The 19,444-nt window shown below is 38.5% G+C and overlaps 1 protein-coding gene and 1 pseudogene across 2 annotated transcripts; both read right to left on the bottom strand.

Annotated features, from left to right (window-relative positions):
• Positions 1–3,903: 3,903 nt before the first annotated feature.
• On the bottom strand, positions 3,904–4,305 carry LOC306952118 (transmembrane protein 238 pseudogene; annotated as a pseudogene). The gene has a single exon. The product of its transcript is annotated as a transmembrane protein 238 pseudogene (transcript).
• A 3,236-nt stretch (positions 4,306–7,541) lies between these two features.
• On the bottom strand, positions 7,542–13,009 carry RSL1D1 (ribosomal L1 domain containing 1; the record flags this gene model as incomplete). The annotated part of the gene is made up of 9 exons (XM_079542664.1): positions 7,542–7,874; positions 9,574–9,777; positions 10,536–10,664; positions 10,753–10,846; positions 11,425–11,526; positions 11,666–11,814; positions 12,407–12,545; positions 12,762–12,901; positions 12,974–13,009. 9 exons carry the CDS (start codon positions 13,007–13,009, stop codon positions 7,542–7,544), a joined length of 1,326 nt encoding a protein of 441 aa, XP_079398790.1.
• Positions 13,010–19,444: the final 6,435 nt, after the last annotated feature.

The following is a 19,444-nucleotide window of genomic DNA, read 5'->3' as shown; positions in this document are numbered from 1 at the left end:
ATACTGGATAGAAGATCAATCGTAACGTGCAGTAAATTTAAAGCCCTACTCAGTTTACTTTGATATTTATAACTGCAACACTACATTAGAGAAAACTGTCATCAGAGCTAGTACACAAATGGCTGCACAAATTTTGGGTTAATTTATAACTGCTACTCTACTCACTAGACATTTTACATCTCAAAACTTAGTTTAACAATTGAAGCTACAGGTAAGTCAGGAAAAATAACTTTTCAGCACAGAGAAATGAAAAATTGCCTTGGAAAAGACATTGAAATCATAATATGTAGGTTTTAGGGAGGTGGGTTTTGTTTGTTTTTTAATCAGACCACTGTAATAAAAATAGTGGTGTCACAGTGCAGTTCTCTAAAAGGAGGATACAGCTCTAACTCCTAACATCTGCATTTAGTAAAGAAATTATAGATTCCCACATCTAGTGTCTATGTGTCAGTCTTACAAAAGACTGAGAGCATTTGGAAAATATTTAAAGAAATAGAATGCATGTAGAAGTTAGTCCAGTAATTTTCAAGAGAGCATTTAAAGATATTTAATGGGCTCACGAGGAAATGCAGCCACAGTATTCTGAGTAAACTCTCTCGTTAAATCCACCTCTTGTATTCAATAAGGTACAGCATAAAAAAATCATGCATTAAAAGTGCAAGGCCTACCATAAGTGCCAATGGTGTTCTCAAACTCTTTGTGTTAGTGCAGAAACAGAGGAACACAGAAATTTATCACATACATGAGTTTTAGGTATCATTAACTTTAATATTAATCTTTTATACAGGCTTCTTCTAATTTCAATTGCATCTACATATAAATTTGGTAGAATTTTGTAAAGCATCAGAGTGCTTTTTAGTCTACAGTTTTTTTAATGCTTCAGCATTAGAAAAAGTTATTGTATCATAACTGAATTCAAAAGCCTCCTCTTATCATATTACATTACATGTAACTATGAAGAAAGAATTGGAATGCCAACATCACTATTTTTACTTGTGTACTTATAAAACCTCAAATTCCAAGCTATTCCCAAATAATGATGAAACTTCATAGGAGTCACTGTAAATCTTGTATTTACACTATTAACAACTTCTGCATTCATAACTGCACCAGTAGTTTTACACAGGTATTTTAAAAGCACCCTTACAAATAAAAGTATTGCACTGACATCGTATAAAATTCACAGTGAGTTTAACTTCCAGACCTTAGAAAAACAGTGCAAAAGCTTTTCACTGTGCAAGAGCTTTTTATCCAAACATTCCTGGGTCATTATGAAAGGTAATTATGTATAACATGCTGCAGTTATTTTTTCTGTGGATTGGGTTGGTTTCCTTTTTAGTTCTCGCTTCTTGGAAAGTCAATTTTAAGTTTTGAAATGATGAAACAAACAAACAAAAAAACAAATAACAACCAGATGTGATCCAGTCCAACACTGAAATAGGTGCATTTGGCAGAGATATAGGTCTATGCATCCACTTCGTATAAAGTCCACTGTGATTGCAGAAATTATTCCATATGAAAGAATTTTACTGCATGGAATACAGATTTCTCCTTCCATAGCAGTTTCACCTCTTTTAGAGGCAATAACTTCAACAGGCTTGTCTTCAGCAGATCCTGAAAATAATACATTAAGAAATGGTTACTCCAAAGTAGTCTTAAAACAGCCATATAAAACTCTAAATCATACCTTGAAATCAGTCTTAAAAGTACTTTTCTGCATGTTTAACAGCCAGTTGGATCCCACACATGAAAAAATACAAAATAAGAAAAAAACAAAAACAAACAAAAAATATCAACAGCTCATCTCCAACAGTGACCAAGTACGGATGTTAAAAGCATAAGATCATAGAATGCAAACATTATCTCCTCAAGATATTATCTCAAATTCCACTTGCTGCCCCAGGTTTTGTCCAGATGGAACATAACATCTTCATGTCACTTCTGTTTTCCTTGTAGCTTTTTGAGTTTGTAAATTTTTATCCGTTACTTTACACTATGTCAACAACTCTTTGATACATTCTTTGTCATTGGAGGGGTAATAAATAATTGTTCCTATGCACATTTTGGTACCATTTATGACTGTGCAGATGGACTTGAATATTTTATTCTCTGCTTCTCCTTTCAGACTCAAGAACCCTACTCATTATTCAATATAACTCACTTCATACCTTGAGATTTCTCACCCATTTCTACTACATATCTTTTAGAAACAAAATCAAAACAGCATATGGTATTTCGCTTACCTTGAACAAGAAAAAAACAAAACAACACAGCAAAACTAATAATCACAAGAACCAAGTGACAAAAAATGCTTAAATGAGTTTCTATAAAGAACAAGCTTCCTTATTCAAGCAACAGCAATTCACTGCACTCCCCCTTAACGTCCAGACTTCTTTATACATGTAATTCCAAGTTAATTAATCAGGAAGCTTTTGTAATGGCCAGTATAGTAAGTATAGCAATTTGACTTCTTTCCCCTCCATACTTTCATTCTTAAGTAAATGTGATATGCGTACAAACAGACCAGGAATATTTTCAAGGCTTCAGTGATTCTTCAAATGATGCTTGAAGCTGGATTCTAACATTGCTTCTGCAGACTCAATAGTAGCCATATTCTTCAGATGATTGAGGTTCACAGTGACAAGTAGCTCAGCTATGAATTCTTTATGAGTTTTGAACTATCTGTTGCAACTCTGCCTCCAAGATGCATACCAGCTGGCATTTCACTGTTTTTTTCTGTTCGCAACAAAAGGAGTATTTTGTATTGGTAGAACATGAGCTTCCTTCCTCACAGGAGTTCTAGTGGGTGCTAGTGCTTTATGGTTATTTGTTACCTCACATTTCAAGTTGTTGTCAGCAGTTCAGCAGCAGTCAGGATCAGTTCAAGACTGCAGCCTTGGTACCCTGCCATATGACAGATCTTCCAAGGTCAACATGCCAAATTCTTCATGCTCACGCATGAATGCAGATTTATTTCATAGAATCCTTAGAGTTGGAAAGGGACCTTTAAGGGTCATCTCATCCAACTCCCCTGCAATGAACAAGGCTCAAGCTGCAATGCGCGGTTTGATCAAGATGCCCACCCACTGATCCACCCTCACCTTGAAAGTCTGGGGCATCAACCACAACACTGGACAACCTGTTCCAGTGCCTCACCATCCCACTTTCCTGTAAGAAAAAAGTCTTTTTCCTTACAGCCAACATAAATCTACCATCTTTAAGCTTCAAGCCATTTCCCCCCGTTCTATCACCACAGCATAGGATCTGCTCCATGATCTTTCCTAGCACAGAGGTGAGACTGACAGGTCGGTAGTTCCCAGGGTTATTCTTTTTACCCTTTTTAAAAACAGGTGTGACACTACCTTTTTTCCAGTCATCAGGGTCTTCACCTGATTGTTACAGCTTCTCAAATATCACTGAGAATGGCTTGGCAACTACATCAGCCAATTCCCTCAAGACTCTGTGATGCATCTCAGAGGGACCTATAGACTCACGGATGTCCTTTGTGCTGGTCTGTTTGATTTTGAGACATCTTAGCCTGCTATAGGGAGCCTGCTTTGCAGGGGAGTTGGACTCAACGATCTCTAGAGGTCCCTTCCAACCCCTACAATTCTTTGATTCTGTGCGTAAGCAATTTCAGGACACTTTTTCAATTTCCCTTATTGTTAGAATCAACTTTTCCTTTTTTTTTTTTTTCCTAACGGACCAATGGAGATTGACATAACAAGTTTTCATTATTGTTACTTTCCATAAGTTTAGCATGAGGCGAAAAGATTTCCTGCGTCCCCGGACACAAATGACCGATTTTCACCCAAGCCAGCTTTATTGCACGGCTCTCTCCGGCCGTGCCCGCCCCCAGCAGGACACGCCCCGGCCCGGCCTCCCGCACCGCCCCCCCCCCACTCACCTGTTGCCGTCGGCGGGGCGGCGCGGCGGGCCGCGGGGGCGCTGCAGCTCCACGTCGGCGGCGCGGCGGGAACGAGACGCGGTGCCGAGAACTGAAGAGAAGCGGAGGCTGAAGCCGTGCACCAAACCCCGCAGTACGCTATCCCCACGGCCCTTGGGCGGTGCCAGCCCCACGTCGTCGCGCAGCTCCTCTGGCGACACCTCTAGGTTGCCCGCGTACCAGAACACCCACCAGATGAGGCTGAGGAAGATGCCGATACCGCCCGCGTAGATCAGTAAGTCGGCGAAGAACACGTCGGCGAACACCCCGGCCAGCAGCACCGCCAAACCCACCGCGTCGAAGGCCAGCGCCAGCCAGAAGGCGGCCACGCAGCGGCCCAGACCTCCGGGGGCTGCCATGGTGGAAGAGCGACGGCGCCGCCGCCTCGAGCCGCTCGCACCTGAAGGGGAAGCCGAGGCCGCGCCCCCTCCGGCCTCACCTGTGCTCGCGGAGCCACGCCCCTCCCTGAACCGCCTGCGTCGCGCCCCGCCGCCGCTGAGGCGCCGGGCGTTTCTCCCCGGTACTGACCGCTCAGCACAGTGCTGGCCCCACGTTCGCGGAGGCCCTTTGCCTAGATCGGGCTTCCGCCCCTTCAGGCCGCTGCCCCTCACCTGCCAAGGACCTCCGTTGCGAGGTCTCCCGAGCATCGCTTCGCTTAATGGCAGAATAGCTGGTGCAGGCATTGGAGAAGATGGTCGGTAGCAGCTGTAAGCATCTTGGAGTTGAACCTTTCCTGATTGCTGTCGTTTCCTGGTGCAGGTGAGCATGGGCAGCACCAAGATGCGACCCGATGTGAAGGGTTTTGCCTTGGTTAGCCAAACGTGCCGGCACCTCTACCCAGAATGGACATGCTCCAAAGGAGGCTGTTGGGAGGTAGCTGTACCATTCCAGACAGCCCTGTGTGAGTGATTTAGCAGCCTATAGGGTTATGAAAGGAAATTTCACAACAGTTATATATATATATATTTTTATATATAATTTATATATATTCATATATATATATATATATAACACTATATATATAAAAATATAATTTTAACAATTATATAGTTATATATAGGATATTCACAACAGTTATAAAATGTGACAAAGTCACATAGAGTGCACATTTGAGGAGATTGGCTTAGAAGGAGCAGTCAGAACATAGCTTCAGAGTAACAAGCAGGCAACAAGTAGTGAATGCAAGTACAGAGATGAAACTGGTTTGTAAAAGGTGCAACGTTGTGTTGTAGGTCACCTAGTGAGGTGTAGGTGACCTAGTGAGAGTGAAGGATCTGGTACACATCTTTCCACCTTCTAACTCTACAGCACAATAACTGCATGCAAGTGTAGGCTTTCCTGCACATGCTCCCAGGAGGCTTTTCTAACACTTGCTTAATAGTGTGCAGCCACTAGTAAGCACAAATACCAGACCAGGGGAAAGACACACACTTAAGAGCATGAGCAGCTTCTACATCTTTGTTGCAATGATGCCACTGAGGATAACAGTGATGAAGACTGCAATCGGTTTACTGTAGTAAGACCAGACTCTCTGTTTCAATCATAGCAGTTTGTTCACTTATCATTGCCTGTGTTACCAACAGTATTCAATAAAAGGTACCCGTAGAAAGACAAGCTGAAATCAAAAGGAAAAAAAGATTAAACTAGTTACTGTTTACTAGGCCTCAGTTGGTATTTCTTGCAACATCAAACAAAATACACCATATTGAAGTACAATCCAAAGTAAATGAGACAAAAGATGTAATAGTTACTACAGTTGTATAATCAATGGATATCAAGATGTTACAATCACAAAATAAACAAGAGAGTTAGGTGAAGTGGAATATGATAACAAGAGAGAATAAATGGAAGGCTTACCCTTATGCTGGGCTCACCACAAAACACCAGGAGGGATCTCCAGATGAGATCCTTCCCCACTGGTAGCCTGGCTCCACCCCTTCCAGCAGCACAGGTGAATTGCCTTCACCTGTGCTCCTCTGGCTGACTCATGGCTCGCCTCAGGTGATCAATCAGAGGTTCAGGCCGTGACTCAGTAGTTCCCATACAACAGTACTACAGAAATATATACATTTATAGCGAATGAGTTCTAAAAAGTGTACCTAAGTCTCTGTCTTAGGTGAAAGCATGTACCTGTTAACAAGCAACAATACACTGCTACCACTACACCAGCTTTAATTCCTTTTAGAAAGTGAAAAACGTATACAAAAATTTGTACTACAAAGAACAAACTGAGTATACTCTCTCTGCTCTTCAAATTGAATATATTTTTAACAATGTAATTAATTATTGAAGTCTAGAACTTTCAATGAATAAGTATTTGTTATTTTTGCCATTTTCCCTGGAAAAAAAAAAAAAAAGTTTTCTTAACAGTTTCTTAACAGAACAGTTGATTAAAGAAGGAACTACAATTACATATATAAGAACACTATTTTTTGTCCCAACCAACAGATAGTGGTCTGATACAGAATGCATTTCCCTAAACAGGGGTTCAATTTCAGTCTAACATCCTCGAAGCAAAGTTAATACTCCATTTAACAGCTAGCAAGTAGCCACAAGGTGAAATGAAAAGACTAAGAACTGAAGTCTACCATATATATAGTTATAGAAACAATAAATGCAAATGCCCTTGCAATATATTTTATAGATATACAGATAACGCCCAAAACATATTTTAAATGGAAAAAATTGAAACAAATCAGTTTACCATTACTTCATTACTGTGCTGTCTAGAAACTTAAAATTGACCAGAGTTCTGTTCCCCTTGATGCACAAATATATTAGAAATTACCTCAGTGATTTTAAGCTTTGAAAAGTGAATATAAGCAATGCAAGGAAATACAGTGGTGACAACAAAGATCATCTTTCAAGTCAAGTACATCCTTGTTGTATGAAGTTTAGGGAAAAGAAACAGGTTTGTCTTCTTAAATGCGAAGAACAGCATAGAAGAAACCCAAGTAGAACAGAACACTTTAACAGAATATAGGAATTCTAAGAAAGATTGTAAACTGGTAGGAAATAGTAAAGAGAGACAAGCCGGAAGGTTTAAAGAAGATATAGTATTTTAAGAAATTCATGTTTGTAGTTTAAACAGGTAAGACCATATTAACGAAAATCACAAGCACTGACATCTGCTACATGAACGTGGAGTTCAGTGAAGAAGGAAATCCCTGTGCATGAACTCTAAAACATACAGAGAATGTGGAAGTCAGGTGGGAGGAAAAAGCTCATAAACTGTGGCTGTGCAGTAAGAACAAAAATATAACTTTGAGCTGTTCTGCAGCTGAACTTAAGCATACAGCTCGACATCCTTCCAAAATAATGTTGCTCAAACGCAACAAGCTTTAGAAACCAAAAGATTTAAATTGAAAGATACAGCTGCATTTTTTTTTTTAAAGATGGAAAAGATGTAAGGTAACAAATACAGCTAATTAAAATAATGTGTTTATTCTTCCATTAGAAGGAACTACAAATTAATCATTAAGCCAGTGAGAAAAAGCTCCTATGGTCAGCTTTTCTTAAGGCGGCATGTTACTTTATATTCATGAAAAGACAGCATTGAACAACTACATAAAATGTTACAGTAGATAGGCAACATTCACGACAACTGTGGTCTGCACACTTTCTTGGCTGCTTGCTTGGGTGTTTTGGAAGATTTCTTGGCTGACTGTACTAGTTTGCCAGCTTTGTGTGTAGCAAAAGACTTTGCTTCAGGCTTTTTAGGAGTCTTATCCATCTGTTTTATTTCTTCCTTTTCCGTGCTGATCTGCATGGCTTTTTTTTGTTTTGGTGACATCTGCAAGTCTGCCCGCTCTTCTGTAACTTTCTGTTTCAAAGTTTCTGGAGCAAGAAATTGTTTCTTTCTCTTACCAAGGGTTGCTTTTGTTTTATTGACCAGATTGACACTTCTTTCTGGACTTGGTTCCTCTTTCTGTAATTAAGACATACAGAAAAGAAAAAAAAAAAAGCAAACAACCAAGCAACATAACGTTTTCAAATAACAAACATTTTTACTGTTATTGAAGAGATTTAAAAGAGCCATTATAAGCAACAAATGCTTTCTATCAATTACACAACTCCTTAGCCCAAATGATTTACAGAATCACAGAATGGCCAGGGTTGGAAGGGACTTCAAGGATCATGAATCTCCAACCTCCTTGCCACATGCAGGGCAACCAACCTCCACATTTAATACTAGACCAGGCTGCCCAGGGCCCCATCCAACACGGCCTTGAACACCTCCAGGGACAGCGCATCCACAACCTCTCTGGGCAGCTGTTCCAGCACCTCACCACTCTCCCTGACATGCAACCGAAATCTTCCCTCCCTCAAAACCATTTCCCCTTGTCCTGCAGTTATCGATGCTTTCAAAGAGTTGATTCCCCTCCTCTTTGTAGGCTCCCTTTAGGTACTGAAAGGCTGCAATGAGGTCACCCCGCAGCCATTTACTCACATACCTTGCCAGAAGTAGAAGGCAAAACACAGAATTAGATCTGTGTTTATAAAAAAAAAACCATGAAATATAAAAATAGTTACAAAGCAAATAGATGGAACAGATACAAGGATGTTCACCCTCTTGGCTAACTAAGTCAGTACTCTGCTGGCAGAGCTGAAATCACAGTAAGCTTGCTACATGTCAGGGCTTAGATTTGATAGGCACAGCTCTTATTCAAAATCCAGCCATATCACCGACTGACTGTGCTTTGTGTGTGGATCAGGCATAGTATTCCCTAGAGATATTCCCAAGCGACCTTCATGAAAGAGAGCTGCTTTCACAACAATTCATCCAACTCAGCTTCAGCTGTAAGCATCCCAGGGCTCTGGCAATTGCATCACATGAACTGATGTAGGCCAGCTGCATGACAGCAGCTTGAAGGAAACTGATTTATTTTTTTATTTTTATGTTGGGCTGTACATAATCACAGTAGCACAGACATCCGTTCAGACATCTCTGAACAGATACCTATTAAGGCTATGCTCCAATCACAAATATAATTTAACTGAGTTGAATTTAGAAGCCTTACAGTTTTATTCATCCACTGTCTTTCCACTGGCTATTTCTTAGGCACAAGTAATGCAAGTTTGGCTGTTTTGCAAGTATGTTAGCGATGCAGTCCTCATTACCTCCAATAATGACAGCAGTAAATACGTACAGTTTCACTGCAAGCTGCTCTCAGTGTATATTATGTGATCATTAATGTTGCACATAACTATTCTAGAGTAGGTGTTATTTGTTTTTCAAGTTCTTCACTACAGGTAGGTGACACAATAAATTATTATTATTTTTTTACAAGAAATTTTGAATTAATCAAATAAATTATTGATTTAGTTTTTTAAAGGATCAGGCTCCTATCATTTTTAATATTCCTTCTGACTTCAGACCTGTTAGATAAGCAAAATGGCTGCTATTCAGGAAGAGACAGAAAGAGACAAACACTGGCTTTCTTTACAGGAGGAAATAAAACCAAACAAAGCATCCCTCCCATTAACTGAGTTCTCACTTTCATGTTATTTTTTTAAGAAAATATAGTTCATTTGAAGTATGTTAAAAAAAGTATGGTGAAAAATTATTTACATGGTTTAAAATATTTAGTTTTAATTGGAGTGTTTAATAATAAACTCACAATTACCTTTAGCTGAGCTAGGCCATTTATTTGCATAGGCACCAGTTGTGGAATTTCTTCATCATCAGCATGTTCCTCTGGTTCTTGGACTACTTTTTCCTTTATCGCAAGCTCTTGGGTAGCAGCAGCGCCCTTATTTTTAGTTGTCACTGTACTTTGTCTTGAATTCATCTTTTTAGCTGTCTTCTTTGGTTTCTTTTTCTTTTCCTTCTAGAATTAATTTGAAGTACAACTCAGAGAAATCCCCACAACATTTCTAAACATAAAACAATTGTTTTCATATGTCTAAAAGTAACGAAGTCTAGCAACAAATTGAAATGTTTTTCAATTGAACTGGGCTGGTCAACCATAAGTAAAATATGAAAAAAAGATGTGTTACTTTCAGCATAGGGGAAACTCATAAATAAATGATATAACTGTAAAGATTAAAGTTTTCAAGATGTATGTATGTGCTACCAGTTTGTTTTAGAAACAGATGTAACAGACAGAACACAAAATAAAGGGATAGCTATTTTTACTTTTTAAATGTAGATGAAGTTCTCCCCACCAATCCTCTGCAAAATAAGATACAAATATCTAAGAGTGGGAATTATTCACATGCCACAATCGACACGGTCTAAATCCATGTATATGTTAATGAATGCAGTTTCAGTAAGTGAATATGAATAAACAAATATGAATTCAAGCAAAAGTTCTGAGAAGTAATCTCAGTTGAGTTGACTAGAAACCAGCTTATTTCCAGCTTGGTTTGTAACCTCCTGGGGGAGTTTCAATGATTTCTTGCTACTGTGTATTGGAAGTGCTCATAGTCAGGAGTGCCTGACCCATTTGTAGCCGTACTTGCCTTCAATCCACTGATCAGATTTGTAAACCCAACAAGTTAGATTTATACTGCATAAAAAGAAGCCAAACAACTAGTGGCTCCAGTACAGTTTTATGGAAAGTTTTACATTTTTTTAAATTGTTACCTCTCCTTGCTTTTTATCGACATTCGGCTCTTTATCAAGCTCATCTAAGTTGGATATTCGTGCAGTAAAAATTGGAAGTGATACTGATTTAAGTGTCTTGAGATGAAGAACTTTCACGTTTTTCCAATTCTGCAAACACAAAACAACATCTATTATGTAAGAACTGTCGTGGCTTCAGCTACGTTGTTCATAATTCAATGCAATGAATCCGCAGTACCTTTGGTAACTTCTTAGCAATCACCTCAGCTGCTGCAATGATGTTGTCTAGTATCTCATCAGCTTTCATTCCAGTGTGGCCTATACGCGTTGTACTGGAAGTAGGAAAGAGTAATATTTATAGGTGGGCAAGTAAAACCACTAAGTTATTTGTTCTTAAGTATACCCAAAAATGAAAAAAGCCCACTTATCTGCAGCTATCTTGGTCTTCACACAGGATGGCTGACTACTAAAGAATTCTTTTGTCATAAAAGTCACAACAGTTGCACATACTGAGTTTTCTACATTATGAAATGCAATTCTGCCTTACACTGCCGAGATAGGTTTAGGTTTAGATCTTTTAGACGCACTATAAATTAAAAAATTCTTGTACAATATTTTGGGAGGCGTTTTTAGCTAATTAAACAGTAATTATTTTTTAGGACCATACATGCTATTTGTCAGTGATACTTGCCTAGAAATTCCTTACCTATTCAGAAAAAAAACCCCAACTTTATGACTTCTTAGTAAATAGAATTATGATTCTCTTTATACAACTTAAGGATCAAAAAGACCCATACCTAGAACGATCACCCTTGACCCACTGTTGAAGTTTGTGGGTGAAATAACTCAGAATTCCTACAGTTAAGGTATAATAGCTCTTCATGCACAGTATTAAGCTGTTCATACTTACTAACAGCACCCTTTGTTGGTAACTGGTAGTACAGTACCCTGAATATGCTTTTGTAGCTCCTTAGCAAGATTTTTGGCTTTCAAGTTTACAGATAAAGGTGCCCTAAAAAGAAAAAAAGTTAAGGGAATAAGAGTTAAAAAACAAAACAAAACATCAAGCAAACTAGCAAACCTTCAGTAGAACAATCAAATCTTTAAAAAAATAATAATTCAAAACAGGTAGACAGAGTTTTAGGACCAACTTTTTCTTTTCATAGAAGTGTTTTCCTAGATGGGAGGGCAAGAGCCTTCTGATTCGGTCATCAGATAGAAAGAGATCAAATCTGTTCAGGAGGCGACGCTTTGCTTCAAAAGGTTTATACTCTTTTTTGAGAGTTTTGTAGGAGATGACCTATAACAAAAGTAGTTGAAAACACAGCAAACACAGCAGTGAGTACTTCTTATAACTGCACATAATTAACTTGTCTTAACTAACAGTTATACATGTTTTAGAACGTTAAATCAATAGAAAAAAGACACTGGTTTTCAATTTTAAGAATCAGACAACACAGATCCCTTGCACAGTATCACCAAACAGAACTAGAACACACAGCAACATCTAAACTTAGATAAATACAGCAATAGAAAATATTTTCCTGTTTTATTGTGAGTTGTATAAGTGATTCAATCCAGCTGCAAAGGGCTTGAATATTCTGCACTGTAACTAAAAAAGTTCAAATCCAATACTTAACATTTATCTAACAATTATACCAAATCCAAAACTTAACATTCATCTAACAATTACACCTGAATGCTACAGATATAATTTTAAGTTATTCTGAATAAATTCTGTAATTTGAAAAACGAACAGTTTGAATACTCAGAAAAATCTTCTGCGAGATTAACCCGGAACCACTGAATTTAGAATATTAAGTAGCAGTTTCCCTTTTCGCTGGTACAAGAAAAACACAGTGATACTGCACTGCATCATCAATCTCCCTTACCTGGCTAACAGCCGTGATTCCATTCTGGGTTAGAAGTTTCCTATAAAGACTTTCTGTCTGTTCTGCAGACAGATCTGGTTCGTCCTTTGTGAACAAGCACACCTCAGCTGTTTCTGCTCGAATGCCGTGGGGCAGCGGTCTACAATAAGAACATAGACGGAAAAGAGGCAAAAGCGCGTTACAGAACTAGGTCTACACTGCTGCAGGCGGGCAGCGCTCAGAGCCAGCCCGGGAGGTGCCACAATGGGGCCGCGGCGCTATGGACTCTCCAAGCCCACAACCTGCACAGCGCTCCTTCCCTAGTCAAAGAACACGAGAACTCCCTCAGCCTCCGGGCCAAAGGCACGTTTCTTACATTTTGATTACTTGAGCCACGTGTGGGATCTTCCAGACCGTCACCAGGAGGTGCACGCTCTCGTTCTCGTTGAGGAGCAGCTCGTCTCCCTTAGCCTTGCTTCTCGCGAAAGCCAGAAGGGCCTCCACCGCCTTCCTCACCTGCAACAACAATAACAGCTGGAGCGGAGCGGAGCGGAGCGGAGCCGAGCCTAGTCCGCCACCCCTCAGCACCTGCCCACGCTCCAGCTTCTGCTGCCCCTTCGCCATGGCTCCACCTGCACACGTGCGGTCGCCGCGCCTGCGCACTGCTTCTTTCCGGGCACGATGCGGCCTGCCCGCCCCTTCCGCAGGCAATGGCCTTCTGTCGTGTAGGGGCGGGGCGGGTGTGGGGAGGTTCTTTCTGCTGCTGGTCCGAGGAGGAGTGGTGTGCTGCTTCAGACGGAGTACGGAGCGTAATCTTTACTTCAGACCCCACTGCTCTGTTGCTCTTAGATTGCCCTCCTGGTATATCTTTGAGAGTGGGTGGAACGCTTGCTGCTCTCAAGCCCTTGGAACCTTTCTCAATTTCCATTCACAGCATTAGAAGCTGTTGATCTTGATGGCCCCGGATACCCTCAATTCTAGGTGAGCTTTTCTCCTGTGGCAATGCCTACATGCCTGAGCAACGTTTCTAGGTTCCTTCTTTGCAGCCTGTCCTTGGTTTTATCTGGTTTTACCTGTATTACTGACCTTTTGCACTGGAATGCAGCTATAAGGTCCCTATTTAGCCAAGCCAATCTCTTGATAGATTTGCTTGTTTTCCAGTGTGAGAGAGTGCTTCCATTACAATTTGGAGGGGTTGTCTTCACAGCTCTGCTGCCAGCCTTTCTGAGCACCTTTGCCTTTCAGAGCTGCCTCTAATGAGACCCCACCTCCTGGTTGCCAAAATCTCCCTCCTAAAGTCCAGGGTCTGTTCTCTGCTACTCATCTTCTTCACACCCCTCAGCATCTCAAATTCCACTATTTCTTTGTCACTGCAGCTGAGGCCACCATTGATTATCACACATAAAACCACATTTCTTATCTGTGAACCGTAAAAGTAGAATTACTGCATCTCTGTTCCAGTTTAGAAATGTACTAATTGGAAACAGCTTAGCCGTGAAATGCTTGTGCCACCTAGTGGCTTTTTTTCTTCACGTATCAGCATAATTTTCTACATGCTCAGCGTGCTGGTATACAGAGAAAGGAATTAAAATACCCTACTCAGGAAAATCACCTTTACGTAATAATGTTTTCACTCTGCTGGTAGTATTCACAGTGGCTTCGAGGCTTCTCCAGCATTGGTGACAACCTTTGGTAGCAGCTTTAGCATTGCTTAGTTGCATCTTCACGGTTTGTAATGTCACAGGCGTACGGGAAGTAGAAGATTGCACACTATTTGACTTAACGTAAGTTGCTGTAGATAAGTCATGTACTGATTGATACTAGTGAAAAAAAATCCTTGAAAATGGAAGTTTCACCTTTCTATTGTGTGATTTTTGGACAAGTACCTTAAATGGTTGCAGTGTAGTTGTTGTATGAAGTTCTTGAAGAGTACGTAATCAGGCAGACATTAAAATCTTTTTAGCATTGCTAGGATTTATGTGTACTGTGATGCTGGCAGTGGTGTTTTATAATCTGATAATTATATTACTCTTTCTCCTATCTTTGCACAGGCCTTGCAATTTTTTTAGCTGATGTTTTAATAAAACATCAACATATTTTTGTATGATGTTAAAATAAAACAGAAAAGACAGCTCTTTGAAAATAAGCTAGACTGCTGTTTAAGAGGTGAAAGAAGTGTGTTTGAAGCCTGACTGTACTAAGTCAGTACAGCATTATTAAGATAAAGGGACTGTTATTCTGAGTTACTATTATTAATGACTCAAATTAAAAATTCTCACATTTCAGTGTCAACCAAACACATTTTTCCCACAACTTTTGAAGTTTGATGTGACTGAATTTCAGAAGATACAGTTTAACCAACTTAATAGGACCATTTTCTCTTGAGAGGTGTTTAATATAGTTCACAGAGCTGTCATGGAAAAAGAAATTAATCCCTGGATAAGAACAATTTCAGCTTAGTACATGAGTTGCATGCAATGGGTATAAACTATGAACGGCACGCTTTTAGTTTGGCAAATTCACAGTTATTCAATTTCTAAAGGAAATTAAATATTACTTTTGCATATGTTGTCCCTGCACACCAAACATGCTCTGCTGTAGTGGTCAGTTTAGGTTTCTGCTTACAAATGTGTGTATTTTTCTCTAAGTCATGTCACACTTATGTAAATGTGATGATTTAAAATTACATACTTGCCAGCCATTCCACATTATTACTTAAATGTTGCTAAATAAGACAGTATTTCTATATCACCCTAATTTTATACTTTGTCCTGGCAAAGGGGATGTACAAGCAGCAATTATTTCTGCTGCTAACAGATCTTTGAGGTTTAAGATTGGTTCTTCTACTGTGCATTCCAAAAGTTCCAATACCAGACTTGTATTCCTCCAACTTATCAGATGGCAGATGTAAAATTCCTAAATCTCACTTTATAAAGTATACTTCTTGCAACAAAAGCAGCACAAAGAATACAGAAATTAAGAAAAAAAAAAACAAAAAAAAAAACAACAGAAGAACAAGTACACTTAAAGAGACTTCAAAAGAGGATCCCCCTGCTACTTCTGGAGTTCAAACAGTGTTCTTTAGATCGAGTTCTTCTGTGTAAGCATCTAGCTATAATTTAATTAACTGCCAGCTAGATGGGTGCTTACATGCCAAGTTATTAAAGAACTACTGTTTCAGGAGAACAGAGGCACCTGTCTTCGTGACACAAGCTGTACAGTTTTTTTTGTTAAAATCCTTTGCCTATTATCAGTTCTACAGGCTTAACAAATGACAAGAACTCAGTCTCAAGTACATTCTTTTCATCCAAGTTTGTCTATCATCTATTACTTTTCTTATTCAGAAGAATTTTTTGTATCTCTGTAGTTAACTGAAGTGAGATGTAGAAAAATCCAGCTTACATTGGAAGTTGAGACTTTGATGAAAGCCTGTTATTAGAAGTTACATATATGCACAACAGATTTCACTTTTGTTAACATAAGTTTCCATTTTATATTAAGACTAGACTACTTTCTAGCATTTCCTCAGAGGAAAAGAAAGATTTTGTTACAGTTGTAGTGTGTTAAAATAAACACAAGGAAATAAACAGGTACACAATATAAAATCTTCAGTAGTAACTCCAGTTTTGTTGGTATATTTTCCTTTAGCAAATCCTCTGTAGGGCATACAAAAACAGCAGAATAAGTAAGAGCCTTTAAGTTTCAGTTCAGGAAGAAGACAGTCTTCTGGAGTACATTTCATCTGCTTTAACATCATCATTTAAACACTCTGCATTAAGAACAAAAAGGCCAGAGTAATACAGAATCAAATACTTGGGACAATGGAAACAATCTTTTTTCTTAAGTAATATTCATTAATAAACACTTATAAAAACACATTTCTCATAATTAAAAGTTTGTATGGACTGGTACCATAATTGGTCTAAACCAGAGATTCTTCATTGAGCAATCTTTGCTGGGCCTTTATGCCATGAAAAACATTTGTATAAGGGGATAAAGTTCACAATCAGCAAGTATCTCCACGGACAAGCTTCTTTAGAGCAGCCATTTTTCTTACAACACTATTATACCATCATCAATTGCTTACTGTTTAAGGATACAATTTACTCCCAGAACAAGTGTCTCAGGAAATCAGTACCATCACGTGTTTGTGTATTAGTTCCCAACTGTCTGCAAAGATGACCAAGGTAACCAAAATGATTTCAGGTAGATGGGTAATGGTTATGCTCATCAACTGATGGCTGTGCTCATCACTCCATTTAGTGTTCTTTACTTCTTGCAAGATACAGAAACAAGTAATTTTTGTGTTGCAAATTAATTAGTACAGCTGCACACTTTAACATTTAATAATTGTTACATATATCAAGACTTTCATTTAAATGACATACAGGGTCTTAATTTACATTGTTGTCATTTGTTTTTGTAATTTACATCATGGCTGTACATTGAAGCCATATCTATACTATAAACTTTGGCCCATAATCAGGGAAAATAGCTGCAATCCTAATGAGCACCGCACAGAAAGGTGCTGTGTAAACGCAATTGTACTGGGGGAAAAAACTAGAATCCTTCCTTCCTTCCTGCAGAAACTCCATCACAGTTTTGCTGGTATAAGTTACAGCCCAGAACCCAGGAATACTCTGCTGGTATCACAGATAATAGCAAAGCTGCAGTGGCAGTAGTCCTAGGGTTGCCTGTAGCTTCAGTCCAGTTTTTCTTGTTTGCTTGCTTACTTTTTTTTTTTTAGCACTGTGGGTGCAGTTCCTGATTTTTCTTTTTCCATCTTCAAAGCAGCATACCAGATTTAAGTGCTCAAAATGGTAGTTAAAAAAAAAAAAATTACATTAGGGAAGCAGCAGCTAACAATTATTTCAAGCAAAGCTGCACTTTCCCCCTTTCCTCTAGATCTAGCTGAACTCGCTAATTGTAAAAAATGAGTCTATAAAATGTAGAATGGAGGTGTAATGAAAAAAATCTGAGTCTGTAATTACTCAAATATAATGTACTCTCATATCCTCTATTTAAAATGCAGGCAATTTTTGTACATCTATACATTTTCATATCATTATGGTATAGAGTGTAAGTACTTTATTCTCAAGTATGAACTTAACACAACTTAGTAAACCTAATTGCAATATGTAAATTCTGTTAATGAACTTGAAACAATTTAATTTCCCTTTCCGGGTGAGGTGACAGTTAACTGCATTTATGGGAGTGGTAATCAAATGCTTGAGATGAGTTATGGAAATGCTAAGAGACGCTATCTACCAACATTCCAACCCACCAGATAATTTCTCATTTTGCTAATAAATACTAACTCCTGCCTCAATGTAGTGAAGTTTTACAAATCCTCATTAAGTTTACAGTAAAGAGAAAAATTCCACTGGAGCACCACATAGTCTTGAAATGCATTTGAACAACAACAACAAAAAAATTAAGAGTTCTAGCAATTTAGGAATTACATATTCTCCACTAGTAGTAGTAAATTTTAAATTCATGAGCTTGCTTTGAGAAAGAAATACAAGACTTGTAGAAATCTTAAATTAATCTAGAATAAGAAAAAGAGTAATTTTCCTTGGCTTTTAATTTCTTCATTAGTTTAAGAAATAAGGAATTATGGTTTTTGTTAACTTAATGGGGGGGGGGGGGAAAAAAACGTACTTTTAAACTCTGATCTACAAAAAAAAAAAAAAAAAGCCCAGAGATTTGCAGACATAATAAAATTTATTTCAATTCCATGCATTACGGTAGCTACAAGTGTACTCAAATGAAACTGAAGGACAATAACTTCTTCTGTCCATACAATGTAGCTGTAAGTGAAATGAATGGGAATTCCACAGTTACAAAGAAACAAAACAAAACAAAAAAAAAAACCCAAACAAAAAACCCCAAAAGGGTAAATCTGTTTCAGTTCTGAGTTCTGTAAATTCAGATACAGTCACTTGATTGTGAACTTTTGGGAGAAGGGGTGGCCTTGCCACAATTATACAACTGAAAGTGTTCAAGGCCTTCTGAAGAAGCTCTGAATATACCTTTTACTACTTCCTACTAATACTCTGGAAAATTAAAAAAAAAAAAAAAAGCCTTCATCCTGATTGTTAGAATCAGGATCGCAATTGTAGACAGTCCACCTTAAAAGTGCAGCTAAATAGGGTTTAATTCTGCAGCTCCTTCAAGTTGTACTGAGAGTAAGATTTACGCTGAACCAGTTTCACTTCTCACTTCCCAAGAAAAAGGTCACCTGTCCTTACATTGCTTTTTGATATGCAAAAGTTTACAGCCTATGATTGATTCTGACCCTCCTATATTTCAATATGTGCAAACTCTTGGGGATTTAAATAGTCTTTCTCCCTCAGAACTTTCAAACAGCAAGGATTATCCAAGCCCTGTAAATTAAAGACAGGACAAACTGAATAACTTACATAACTGGCACATTTTAATTGACCCAGTTCTCCCACAAAATGCAGCTCTTACAAATATTAGTAGGCACTACTGCCACCAATTTTTGTTTTTGCAATTTCACTGATTTACCGGTTGTTGGAATTCTCTGCAGATAAGAATTTAAAAATGCTGGATTTTTATAAAGACAATATGTAGTTCTAGTCTGCAAAATTGACTGTGTCTAATAGTGATGTTAAGTCAACCTAAATTTGCTGAAAATATTAATAAATGTAAAACTAGTGAAAGTGCCACATTAGCACAAATGTTTTTAATTTTAAAGATGCACTGAGCGAAGGAAAGGGGCAAAAGGAATTATCTAATTACAAACTTGGTTGAGTGCCTAATTGCCTCATTTAAAACTGTGCATGTGGGGAGGCTGAGAAGTTTAGAAAAATCCAAGTATCCAAATATCTGGTTACTGGACAGTTAAAAAGCTAATGCAATTGTTTGGATAAAAAACATTATTCAAAAGCAATTCAAATACTGAAAAAGATTTCAAATTGAATAGTTTTTATTAACATGGTAGTCATCTTTGTAACATGTGCACACACACTCGCACACTCTGAATTATCTGCCTTGAAAAAAAAAAAAAAGTATATGTCAGGGGAAATTAAACAT

Source organism: Tetrao urogallus (assembly GCF_951394365.1).
Source record: "Tetrao urogallus genome assembly, chromosome: 15".
Classification (NCBI taxonomy): domain Eukaryota; kingdom Metazoa; phylum Chordata; class Aves; order Galliformes; family Phasianidae; genus Tetrao; species Tetrao urogallus.
The sequence above is the reverse complement of the archived record's forward strand: the minus strand, read 5'-3'. Positions and strand labels throughout refer to the sequence as shown.